At 65.4% G+C, this 12,233-nt stretch overlaps 2 protein-coding genes across 3 annotated transcripts; one reads left to right on the forward strand and one right to left on the reverse strand.

The window, feature by feature from the left end:
• Positions 1-8,250, forward strand: AKT1 (AKT serine/threonine kinase 1). 2 transcript variants are annotated; one of them, XM_058655513.1, is made up of 13 exons: positions 1-60; positions 4,658-4,786; positions 5,653-5,764; positions 5,885-6,032; positions 6,158-6,289; positions 6,394-6,459; positions 6,550-6,618; positions 6,691-6,816; positions 6,888-7,016; positions 7,107-7,321; positions 7,418-7,505; positions 7,914-8,016; positions 8,146-8,250. In XM_058655513.1, exons 1-13 carry the CDS (start codon positions 15-17, stop codon positions 8,223-8,225), a joined length of 1,443 nt encoding a protein of 480 aa, XP_058511496.1. In that variant the 5' UTR covers positions 1-14; the 3' UTR covers positions 8,226-8,250. The 2 variants fall into 2 exon arrangements, with proteins under 2 accessions (XP_058511496.1, XP_058511497.1); XM_058655514.1 differs by having other exon boundaries at positions 7,932-8,016.
• An 828-nt stretch (positions 8,251-9,078) lies between these two features.
• On the reverse strand, positions 9,079-11,641 carry SIVA1 (SIVA1 apoptosis inducing factor). The gene is made up of 4 exons (XM_004584508.2): positions 11,484-11,641; positions 10,801-10,971; positions 10,189-10,345; positions 9,079-9,215 (listed from the first exon to the last, which is right to left on the reverse strand). The coding sequence occupies exons 1-4, from the start codon at positions 11,599-11,601 to the stop codon at positions 9,158-9,160; spliced, it is 504 nt and encodes a 167-aa protein (XP_004584565.2). The 5' UTR covers positions 11,602-11,641; the 3' UTR covers positions 9,079-9,157.
• Positions 11,642-12,233: the final 592 nt, after the last annotated feature.

The following is a 12,233-nucleotide window of genomic DNA, read 5'->3' on the forward strand; positions in this document are numbered from 1 at the left end:
AGGAGCCAGACACCATGACCGACGGAAGCATTGTGAAGGAAGGCTGGCTGCACAAGCGAGGTGCGTGTGCCCTGGGGGTGGGTGCCCTCAGGTCTGGTCTGGATGCCTACCTTCCTGATTTCCTGGAAGGCCCTGAGGACACTGGGCTGCCTGGGGCATTGCCCAAGGGCCCCTGAAGACAGGTTTCCCCACACCTGCTCTGGATGAGCTCAGCGGGTGGGGGTGGGGGTGGGGGCCACAGTTGCAAGGAGGGCCCAGCTGACAGCTCCTCCATCCCTCCTACGGCCTGGGGCGGGCTCCCTCTGCGAAGGGCAGGGATGCCTCTTGTGGAGGACAGCAGACCTGGGGCAGCACTGGCATGGGTGTGACACTTGTCCCATGCTTCAGCTGGGCCAAGTTCAGGGACTTGCCTGGGCCTGGGAGGCCTGGCAGCCCCCAGTCCTCCTTGTGGCACCCCCAGCCTGGGTGGTGAGGCTGTGGACCAGGCCGTATGTCCATGAAGCCCCCTTCCCCTCCAGAGGTGGCCATCTGTTGTGGCCCCTGGCTGTGTGGTGGTCACCATCAGTAGTGCTGATTCCCGCTGCATCCTTCTCCTGCTCAGGTCTGGCTGCAGGCAGGGGGCAGAGACCCCTGGGAGATGGTCTGGTGGGGGGCTCCTGCCCACCTCTCCGGAGCTTGGTGCCTGGGCCCCGGACGGCTGCATGTGGACCTGCATCCATGGCTGGCGACCCCGGGAGCCAACACATGGGGCCAGCCGTGCTCTGGGAGGGCCTGCGGGTCCCCTGAGGAGCATACCCAGTGGGACTCTAGATGTCAGCTTTCTGTTTTGTTTTGAGAGGCAGGCAGTTCCTCCGGTGCCCACAATGGCTGCTGCAACCGGGACATAGTCCGGGTCTCCTGGCCACCTGAGCCCTTGCCGTGCAGAGCCCCCAGTGGAAAGCTGTGCCCAGGGGCTATGGCCCTGGAGGTGCCAGCCCAGAGGTGCCTGGGGGAAGTTGGCCTGGGGTTGGCATGTAGGTTCCCTGGGCCCTGCCCACTGCCTAGGAGGCAAGGTGACCAACGGGCTTATATGGGCACCCATCTGTCTGCAGCATTCAAGGTCTTGCTGTGCCCCCAGTATGGACTTCCCTGCTATGGCCCTGAAGGTGGCCAGGCTCCCTCTCGCCTCCCAGCCACCACCTCTGAGTCCAGGGGCAGGTGGCCCTGGAGGGGCCTCCAGTCCCAGAACCTTGTGGGACCCTGCTTGCCACTGTCCAGCCAGGCAATGCCCTCTGTGGGCTCACCCTTGCAGGGCAGGGAGCACTGGGGCTGTGCCCGCCTTGGGCAGGGCTGCCCCTGCTTCCCTGGGAGGCGGGTGGCTGTGTCTACATCCTGCAGTGCCCTGTGGGCAGCAGGAGGCAGCATGGGGCCTGGGAACCTGGAGGGGGTGGCTGTGTCTGGTGGGAGGGCTGGCCAGAGGGGCCAGGCTGCTGGGAGCATGGCTGTGGCCATGGCTTGGCAGTGTTGGGCCCAGCTTCCTGTTTTGTGAGGTCAAGTTCTCCCTCCAAAAACAAACAACAAAAGAGGAAGCTAAGGTGTTGGTGCTGGGGGGCGGGGGCAGTACTCAGGGCTCTGTCAGGCAGCCTGTGGGGGCTCAGGAGGACGGGCAGGGCTGGGGCATTCACTCTCCTGCCCCGGGGGTGTAGCTGGGGCTGGGGTGCGGCTGGGCTGCGGCTGGGCTGCAGGACGATGGCACCCCCTTCCCCTCCCAGCTTTCTGCACCCCCTCTGCAGGCCTGGCTGATTCCTGGAAGTACCTGGAGGGGTAGAGGGGGAGACATGCCTAGCGGGCATGGGACCTGCCCTCAACTGCTCCCTCACTGGGGCTCCTCGGCCCCGTTGCCCACCCACGGAGCAGTTGCCTGCCTTTACCACTCGTCAGCATTGAGGGCTATGAGTTCCTGGGGGTCCTGTTGGCAGCCAGCCGCTGCCTCTGTGTCCCGCGTGTGTCTGTGTTCTTGGGGAATGTCTAGTTGCTCTGTGGTGGCAGGTGGGCATGGCGGGGCCCCACCTTCTGAGCGCTGTCTGGGGAGGCTGCTCAGCCAGCAGCACCTTCTCTCTGCACAGGTCAGGAGCTCTGCCACACGTCTTGCCAGGTTGGGTCCCTCTGGACTCTTGGCCCGGGACAGAGGCTGGGAGGTGCCCCTGGGGGCCCCACATGTGGCTGTGGCAGCTGGAGGCAGTTGGTGACCACTGAGGGTTCTGGCTTTTCAGAGTGGCCACAGTTGGGGCCGGCCCTGAGCTGCAGATCCAGCCATGCTGGATTTAGAGTAGTCAAGGGTGGGGAGACTAGAAGGCCACCCCACCCATGGAGCAGAGGGATCGTGTGTAGTTGAGCCAGGGGACTGGGTGATGGTGTTTGGGTGGGGTGCTGCAGGAGGCTGCGTCCCTCCACTGCGCTGGGGTGGCTGGGGGAGCCCAGCGTCCAGCCCAGGGGCAGTTGGTCACCAGCACCAGGTCACGGCCATGGCCTGCCTCTCGGACTAGTGTCCCAGGGACCCTGTGCATCCTGCCCTCTGGGGCCACCCCCTGCTGGCAGAGTGGACGCTGCTGCTGCCCTCAGTGCAGCCCTCCCAGCCGGGCTGACCGCCTCAGGGGACGCAGGGCCCGCTCAGCCGGCAGTGACGGACTGGTGCCAGCAGGCCGTCTGCTCAGTGGGCTGAGAAGGTACGTGGCGGCTGCAGCTGTCGCACACGATGGATGTGTTGGTGCGGTGGCAGTGCTGTCAGCTGGCGCTGCTCCCCGGGCCTGCTGGGGTTCACTTTGCTGTGGAGAAACAGCTTGGTGCTGCCTGGCACCCTGCCAGCCACTGCTGTGGCAGCAAAGCGTTAATGCAGCAGTTTGCTGAGAGTTGCAGGGGCGGAGGGGATGCTCGTGGGGTGCAGGCCACGCAGCGTGGCGCCTGACTCCTGCCCCAGTCATACAGGTGCTGCTGGGGGTGCACAGTTCGTGGGGGGCTGAGGGTAATCCAGCGCTGGGGCCTCCTGGACTGGCTTGGGGTTGGGGGCTTCTGATAGGACCCAGTGTGGGGCCAGCTGGGTGCCTCTGCCTCTGCTCCCAGCCCTGACCCACATTTGAGGCTGTGCTAGTGGTGGGCTGGCCAGCCTGGGGAGGCGTGGGTCTCCTGGACCTGCTTGGGAGTGGAGCCTGCTGGGGCAGGGAGGCTGGGGCCGGCCATAGTTGCAGGTCTGAAGTGCATGTGTTGTTGGGGGATGCTAGGACACCCAGGCCTGGGTGCCCGCTGCACACCCTGCTTGTAGGGTGGCCTCCAGAGAGCTCCAGTGTGCTGGCTCTGCTCCCACCCCACGTATGTCATGTGGGCCCTTGTGGCTAGGGGTGGACCTTCCCTGCTGGACTCTGCTGCCCCACCCATGAGCAGTGCCTGACACGGGGGCAAGGAGGGACCCCTTGCTGCTGGGAGAGGGGGAACCCAGCGGGCACATCTGCCTTCTCTGTGGGCTCCCAGGGGCCAGTCTGATGGTGGCCACAAAAGACCCATGGTGGCCGCACTGCCTCTTTTCCCGGCCTGCTTCCCCCCACCCAGGCCTGGCAGGGTCTGTGGCTGTGTCCACATCTTAGCTGACTAGGTTAAGTGTGAGGAGGCCACACCCCAGCCAAACCAGGGCTCTGGTGAAGAGGTGGGGCAGGTGTGTCCCTCAGCAGACCCCTGGGCAGGCTCCCAGTCGGTGGGGCTGCATCACACAGGGCCAAGATGGATTCGGGGACACGGGCTTGGTGCTCATCAGTCTCCGCGCTCCGTCAGCGTCCTGGGGCGCGGCAGCTGGCAGGATGGGAGGCACTCCATCAGGGGCCGACAGCTCCAGACTGGCGCGCAGGCGGGTGGGCGCTCCGGCGGGCGGCCCGGCCCAGCAGAGGGGGGCTGTGCAGCCCCCAGAGCCAGCTCCATGCTCACCCTGGAGCCCCTGTGCACCCTACCTGTGAGGCCAAGCCTGGGGGCATCAGGCCCTGGATGTGGAAAGGGTTATAAGAGCAGGGGTGGGACTGCCCATCTGCCAGGGCCTCCCCCTGTGAACTAAGGGCTGCAGGCTGGGGTGGGGAGGTGCCAGGGAGAGCGAGTGCCCTGCCTGGGCGGCCCCTGCCAGCCCTGGGAGTCTGGTGGTCTAAGTTGGGGTCTTTGCCTGCTCCCTGGGCCCTCTCAGTGGGAGCAATTGCCTAATTAGCCCCGTCCCTGTTGCTCACACTCTAAGCTCGGCAAAATGTAAATGAAGCGTTCTCCTGGGTGTCAGGAAGATAAATGACCCCACGCACTGCCAGAGCATCTGTCACGTCCCCACGCGCTGTGCGTGGGGGCAGCTGTGCCTGTGTCCCTGAGCCAGGACAGGGTCACAGCAGCCGGTGTTCAGAGGCTGTGCCCAGGGCGGAGCGGCGACTGTCCTGTGTCAGCTCTCATCCTCTTGTGCCTTCCAGGATCATGGGGCCGGCGTGCCCCTGCCAGGAGCCAGGCTTTTATGTTCTTGGTCAGCTCACTTGCCTGTCTCATTCTAGCCACCTGCTGGCCACACCCTGGGTACCTGGCCTGGGCCCTGGCACCCCTCCCCATGCCTGCAGGCACCCAAGTCTTGCATAGTCCTCACAGCCGGTGTCCTGGGTCCCCACAGGGGAGTATATCAAGACGTGGCGGCCACGCTACTTCCTTCTCAAGAGTGATGGCACCTTCATCGGCTACAAGGAGAGGCCGCAGGATGTGGACCAGCGCGAGTCCCCCCTGAACAACTTCTCTGTGGCACGTAGGTGTCCTCCCCAAGGCCCTTCTGCAGCTGAGGCCCCTGGGAGGGGTGACTTGGATGGGGCCGATCCCCTCAGCTGGGGGTTAACGTCCAGTGGGTGCGCTGTGTCACTTCCCCTGTACTGTTCTGTACGAGCCACTGACTTAGGGCCCAGCTTAGCCCTGGGGGCTGGCCTAGCCAGGCAAGAGCCCATGTGCCCCAGGATGTGAAGGGGGATGGCCCCCATGGGATCTGCCCCCCCCACCCAAGTTCACGGCTGTGGCACAAGCTGCTGGGTCGCCCTCCTGTGGTGTGCCCACCTTGTACCCAAGGGGCTCAGGCTGAGCACATGCCCCAGGACCAGGACTGGTCAGGCTCCTGGGGTGGGGACCACCAGGCAGGCTGCCCGCAGCCTCAGGCATGGCAAGAGGCCGCTCGGGAACCAGGGCAGGGGCAGGGTCTGGCTTCCTTAGGACGCGGGGCTGCAGAAGACAGGCCGGGCTTGGCTGCACAAGAGTCTGGGAGGGTGTGGGGGTTGCTGTGTCCTGGCTGTGCAAAAGCCCACGTGTCCCCTGCATGTTCCTGGTATACAAGTGTGTTGAACACGGTATAGGTATGTGTGTGGGTGGGGGCTGAATGCTATGCAGGCGTGTGTGCTGCAGGCAGCAAAGGTGGCTGTGAGGAGCAGGACACACTGCTCTGTCACAGCCCCTCCTGGGGCCCCCAGGGCCTGGCAGGCCCAGCCGCTGACTGGAGGACCCACGTGGTCATGTTGGCGCAGCTCAGTGTCCTCCTGGGCTGCCTCCGGAGCCAACTGTTCACGCCGGGGGGTGCCGAGGTGTGGCAAGGGGCCCTGCCTGCTGAGGGCTGTCCCTGATGCCACCCAGAGTGCCAGCTGATGAAGACGGAGCGGCCGCGGCCCAACACCTTCATCATCCGCTGCCTGCAGTGGACCACGGTCATCGAGCGCACCTTCCACGTGGAGACGCCTGAGGAGCGGTAGGCAGCGGCCCGGGCACCTGGGAGGAGGCTGGGCAGGCGAGGGACAACCGGGCCCCGGGGAGGAGGCTGGGCAGGCTGCCTGGCCCCACAGGCCCTGTCTGCCGGGCATCCCTGCAGGGAGGAATGGACCACAGCCATCCAGACAGTGGCCGATGGGCTCAAGAAGCAGGAGGAGGAGATGATGGACTTCCGTTCGGGGTCTCCCAGCGACAACTCAGGCGCCGAGGAGATGGAGGTGTCGCTGGCCAAGCCGAGGCACCGTGTGGTAAGAGCCACCCCTGCCCAGGCTGCTCCCCGCGCTGACAGTGGGTCAGGGAGGACCTGTACCCGCACCGGCCTGGGCTCCTGGGGGCTGGGCGGCCGTGAGCTGCAACCACTCATCACCCACAGACCATGAATGAGTTCGAGTACCTGAAGCTGTTGGGCAAGGGCACCTTTGGGAAGGTGATCCTGGTGAAGGAGAAGGCCACCGGCCGATACTACGCCATGAAGATCCTCAAGAAGGAGGTCATCGTGGCCAAGGTGGGGCTGGGGTGGGGCGGAGCCGGGCGCCTGGGGGCGGGCCCTGGGGCGGGGCGGAGCCGGGCACCTGCGCTCAGATGCCCCACCTTTGCCCCACCTTCCAGGACGAAGTGGCACACACGCTCACAGAGAACCGCGTGCTGCAGAACTCCCGACACCCATTCCTCACCGTGAGTGTGCGCGTCCTGCCCAGCAGGGGGTGTGGGCAGTGTGCTGCGGGTGCCCTGGGCCGTGCCCTACAGCCCTGCATCCGGTTCCAGGCACTCAAGTACTCCTTCCAGACGCACGACCGCCTCTGCTTTGTCATGGAGTACGCCAACGGCGGCGAGGTGGGCGCCGGCAGGTCTGGAGGGCGGGGTCGGGGGTCGGGCTCCCTGCGCGTCTCACCTTCCTCTCCACAGCTCTTCTTCCACCTGTCCCGCGAGCGCGTGTTCTCCGAGGAGCGCGCGCGCTTCTATGGCGCCGAGATTGTGTCGGCGCTGGACTACCTGCACTCGGAGAAGAACGTGGTGTACCGGGACCTCAAGGTGCCCAGGGGGCCTGGCAGGGGGCTGATGGGCCAGTGGGGGGCCGGGGCTGACCCTGCCTGCCCACACAGCTGGAAAACCTGATGTTGGACAAGGACGGACACATCCGCATCACCGACTTCGGGCTGTGCAAGGAGGGCATCAAGGACGGCGCCACCATGAAGACCTTCTGCGGGACGCCCGAGTACCTGGCCCCCGAGGTGCTGCCCACGCCCACCCCACCTCCCCCAGGCGGCAGTGTGGGGTGTGTGGCTGGGCCCGCGGCGACGCTGCCCCCCTTGGCCCCGCAGGTGCTCGAGGACAACGACTATGGCCGGGCCGTGGACTGGTGGGGGCTGGGCGTGGTCATGTACGAGATGATGTGCGGCCGCCTGCCCTTTTACAACCAGGACCACGAGAAGCTGTTCGAGCTGATCCTCATGGAGGAGATCCGCTTCCCACGCACGCTGGGCCCCGAGGCCAAGTCCCTGCTCTCAGGCCTGCTCAAGAAGGACCCCAAGCAGAGGTGAGGCCGGCGGGGCCTGGAGCCCCTCCTGAGCCTGCCTGCACCCCCAGGCTGGGCGGGGCCTGGAGCCCCTCCTGAGCCTGCCTGCTCCCCCAGGCTTGGCGGGGGCTCCGAGGATGCCAAGGAGATCATGAGGCACCGCTTCTTCTCTGGCATCGTGTGGCAGGACGTGTACGAGAAGAAGGTGCGGCCCTGCCCGCCCCGGGGTGGGGTGAGGGTACACGGCCCTGCCCCAGGGTGGGATGAGGGTGCATGTGCCCACCTCCTGCCCTGCTTTCTGAGGAGGTAGGGCGTGTGCCCAGTCTGCTGTCACCCCACCTCTAGCCACGCCAGGCCCGTCATCCCTGTGACTGGGGCCTCGCCTGCGCATCTCCCACTCCCGCGGCCTGGGTGCTCACTGGTCTTCCTCCAGCTGCCAGGCCCGAGGCAGGGTGGGCTCAGCCTAGGAGTGTTCTTCCCCAGCCCCCCTTCTCCATTTACAAGGAAACCAGTGCAAGAATGGCAAGCTGTGCCACCTGCTGTGGCACTTTGGGGTGCCCTAGGCGGTCCAGGGTCAGCTGACCAGTGCCAGCCTCCTTTTGCTGTCATGCAGCTGAGCCCGCCCTTCAAGCCCCAGGTCACCTCCGAGACAGACACCAGGTATTTTGACGAGGAGTTCACGGCCCAGATGATCACCATCACGCCTCCTGACCAAGGTGAGGCTCCATGCCTGGCAGGTGGACACGGCCAGGGTGGAGTTCGTGTGCCAAGGGCCCCACCTGAGCTTCCCCCCAGCTCAGTGCTCCTCACTGCGGGGTGCCAGTGCCTTGTTCCTGCCCCTGCAGATGACAGCATGGAGTGTGTGGACAGCGAGCGCAGGCCGCACTTCCCCCAGTTTTCCTACTCGGCCAGCGGCACTGCCTGAGTGATCCCCGATCCCTGGGGTGGAAGGAGCCATCGCGGCCGCAGCCACAGAGCCAGGCCACCCATCGCAGCAGATGGGAAGGAAGCTGCCACAGTCCTTAATTTATTTCACCAACTCGTTCTGGCGAGGCCCGGGCTGCCAGGGCCAATGGGCAGAGGCCAGGACGGGGAGTAGTGCTGGGCACTCCACCCCCTCTCCCTGCCAGCGGCTGGCCTCTGAGGAGAGTGTGGGGTGGCCCTGGGGGAGGACCAGCCAGGGATAACACTGTGACCTCTTCCAGAGGCCAGAGGCCCTTGCTCAGGTCAGGTGGCCCTTGGGCACTGTCCCCCAGTGTCCCCTTGGATGACCCCTGACAGCTCCTGTTCTCCCAGACGCTCCATGTCACCGGCTCTTGCCCTGGCCCTGCCAGCGTTTTTATCATCAACCTTTGTATTTTTACTATGAAACCTGGAATGGTCCTTCCAAGTTCAATAAAAACTGCTTTTCAAGTTGGTGGCACTGTGGGGTGATAGGTGGAACCCCTGGCTACCTCTATGAAGCCTCAGCCTCTGGCTGCCCAGGCAGCATGGACACCCCAGAGGCCTGAACTGGTCACGTGCCTGTGAGGTGGCTGCTGGTGCCCTGTTGTCTCCTGAGGGTGTGGCCAGCCCCGGTGAGCACCCTCGCCAGGGGACCCTGGGCACCTTGCGGATGACAACATGCCTCCACAGTCCTAGATGGGGCAGGCATTTGGGGTCTGCAAGGAGCCTGCACCTCCACATTGCAGCCAGCACAGCCCTCCCCATGCTGCCACCAGGGGCTGAGCAGCTTCTGTCACCCTGGCAGCCTCCACACCCCCCGCGCACACACACACACTCAGGCCATTAACAGAAATAGAAAGTTCATTTGCTGGTGTCACGACAGTATAAACACAGAGCCCGCCCACACAGCCATCAGGCCTCGAACATGGTACAGCTGCCGCACAGCACCTTCTCACCCGCATCGCCGAGCCTACAGCACGGGAAGAGGGAAGAGACGGGGTCAGGGTGAGTCACTGATCCCACACAACCAGCCCAAGAAGCCCAGTGGACACCCCCACCCCAGCTGGCTGGTGGTCCCAACAGAGCCAAGACAAAGGATCGTCCCAATCAGAGGTCTCAACTGTCCCCACGAAGGCTCTGTGGCCAGCCCTCCTGGCCACCCTCGGGTCAGAGCCAGACCAGGCCAAGCCATGGAGAAGCACTGGCTGCCGCCGACGCAGGTGTCGCTGTGCCGCCTTCCCCAGTGCTTCACGATACGCACAGCAGTGTACACCGGAGCATTCGTGCCCACACGTGTGCGAACTTGCACATCCACACCAGTGTACACCCCATGCATGCCCACACCTGTGCACACTTGCACCCATGTACGCACACCCCACACCTGCATACATGCACACACCCACGTACGCACACCCTGTTCCCAGCCTGAAAGGCCACATGAACCCAAGGGACACATGTAGGAACCTGCACCTGCAGGCAGTGCCCAGACCCCAGGAGGGTCACCTATGGGGAGGGGGGCCCAAAAGATCAGCACGCAGGGCCCTGCTGTGCACAGTGTGCTAATTCTCTGCAGCACCGGCAACCCATGTGGGCGCCGGTTCTAATCCCGGCAGCTCCACTTCCCATCCAGCTCCCTGCTTGTGGCCTGGGAAAGCAGTGGAGTGGAAGACGGTCCAAAGCCTTGGGACCCTGTGCCTGTGTGGGAGACCTGGACGGCACTTCAGGCTCTTGGTTTCAGCCTAGACCAGCCTGGCCATTGTGCCCAGTGGACAGCATGTTCTCTTTATCCTCTGCCTTTCAAATACATAAAATTTTAGGAAATAAACAGCCCAAAATACTAATCTGTCCAGGACCCCACCAGGCAGACAATCAGCATGCTGTGGGTTTGATTCTATGTCGTCAAGGACGCCAGCACCTAACACGAACCAGGCATGTCCACTTACTCCAGCAGGCCACACAGGCCGCAGGCCACGGCACCGCAGCCCCAGCAGGCTCGCACGCACTGCTCACACAGGGCCCGCTCACACTGGCCACATGCCGCCTTGCCGTCCACTGCACGTACACATGATGAGCAGGCCACTGGGGCCACCCTGGATGGGTCTGCGGGGAGGGAAGGCCAGGATCACTCAGATGCTGGGGCTGAGGGGTTCCCACTTTCCCGTCCCCACCCCATCTCCCACTGGATCCTTTGACAACCTCCCACACACTGTGTGCTCTCTGCCCAGGGGGCTCCCAGCTCGCCTAGGCTTGGGGGTGGGCTGTTTTAAACACCCACCCAGCTGCCTTCTGTCTGCTTCTGCATCTAAGTGTCCCTCCAGCCAGCCATCTATCAATCCGCCGCCCAGGCAGCCCAGTTCTGCCAGGTGGACGCCAGGCCCAGGAACTCCCTCTGTTGCCCCCCCCGGAAGGGTGGAAGGTGCTGGGACATGTCCCAGACAGCGACTGCAGCACCTGCCCCACCCTGCACAAACAACATTGACCCGGAGGTTCCCGGCGCCCCCAACAGGTGTGAGGGTGCGGGCAGCCAGCCAGTGGCCTCAGCGGCCCCCACTCACCAGCCTCTGCCCGACTCCGGAGCAGGCGGCCGTCGGGTCCGATCAGCATCTGTCCCCTGGCAGCAGGGCCGGGCTTGGGGGGCTCGGGCAGGTGCACAATGGCGCAGCCGTCGGCCCACATGCGGTCCATGTAGGCCTGGGCCCCCTGGAAGAGCAGCTGCTTGGTCCTCTCTGGGAAGACAAACCACACGCGTCAGCCAGGCGCCCGCAGTCCGCCCACGCCCTCCGTGGGCTCATGGCCCCGGACTGGGGACCCCTATCCTCCCCAGCCCTCTGCAGGTGCGATGGAGTGAGGAGGCGGACGATGAGCCGGGCCAGCCCCGTCCCCTTCCCCTTCTGGGAGGCAGCGGGCAGCATGGTAGGGATGGCCCAGGCCCACGGCCAGGCGGGCTCCTTGCCGCTGGCTTCGAGCTGTAAGCGGAAAGGAATGGAGCTCCCGTGGAGAGGCGGCTCCCTGTCCAGTAGCTGCGTGGCCGACCCTGCAAACCTGCATTTAACCAGCGCGCCCCAAATCGCGCCTGGAGCACCCCCGCAGCCCCCCGCAGGGCTGGCAGGCCCAGAGAAGGTGCCTCTGCGGCTCCCCGCACGCGGTTCGCCGCACGCCCGGCCTCGGCTGGCCCTCGGGCCCCGGCACGCGCTGACCCCAGCCCCGCGCGGCCGCCGCTCACAGCGCACGCACTCACCGACCATCTCCCGGGAGTAGCGTTCGGCGCACACGCCACGGCCCAGCTCCCTCTGGCCCACGCGCAGCTTGAGCTGCAGCGGCGCCGCGTCCGCAAAAGGGCAGCCCCGCTTGGGCATGGCCGCGGGGCTGCAGGACGCGGCTGCCCGCTTGCCGCGCGCCACCGTGATGTCACAATCTCGCGCCAACACTGCCAGGGTAGGGGCGGTACAGAGGCGAGGTGCGGGATAGGCCAAGAGAGGCTGCGCGGGGGCGGGACTCGTGCGAGACGCGGCGCTGATAGGCCAGACTAAGAGGGAGGCGGGCCTCTTACGCTAACGGGCGGGACTCTGGGCGCGGGAGAGGTCTCGGGCGAGGCCTCGGACGCGAGGAAGAGGCGGGGCGAAGCCCTGCCACGAGGCACAGGATAGGTCAGGAGCCACGCTGGGGGCGGGGTTCGACCGAGCGCGGCGCGGGATAGGTCCGGACAGGCTAGGGGGCGGGACCAGGCGTGGGGCGCGAAGGGCTGCGTGGACGTGGGGTTTCGGGCTGGTGGCGGTGTTGGCGAGCCGCTTTCCTCATGTCGTTCCTCAGAGGCTCCGGGAAGCGCGCGCCGTCCTCGTCTTCAGCATTCTTGACAGGAGGACGCAAGGGTCCTCCCGGGGCCGAGGCCGAGCTCACACGCTGCAGGAGACGGCAGTTTTGCCCAGGGCTTCCTGCACTGCCCGACGACTGCGGGTGGGGCAGCATACGAACTGGGGTGGGGTGTGTG

The sequence above is a fragment of the Ochotona princeps genome, chromosome 26 (genome assembly GCF_030435755.1).
Source record: "Ochotona princeps isolate mOchPri1 chromosome 26, mOchPri1.hap1, whole genome shotgun sequence".
NCBI classification, from domain to species: domain Eukaryota; kingdom Metazoa; phylum Chordata; class Mammalia; order Lagomorpha; family Ochotonidae; genus Ochotona; species Ochotona princeps.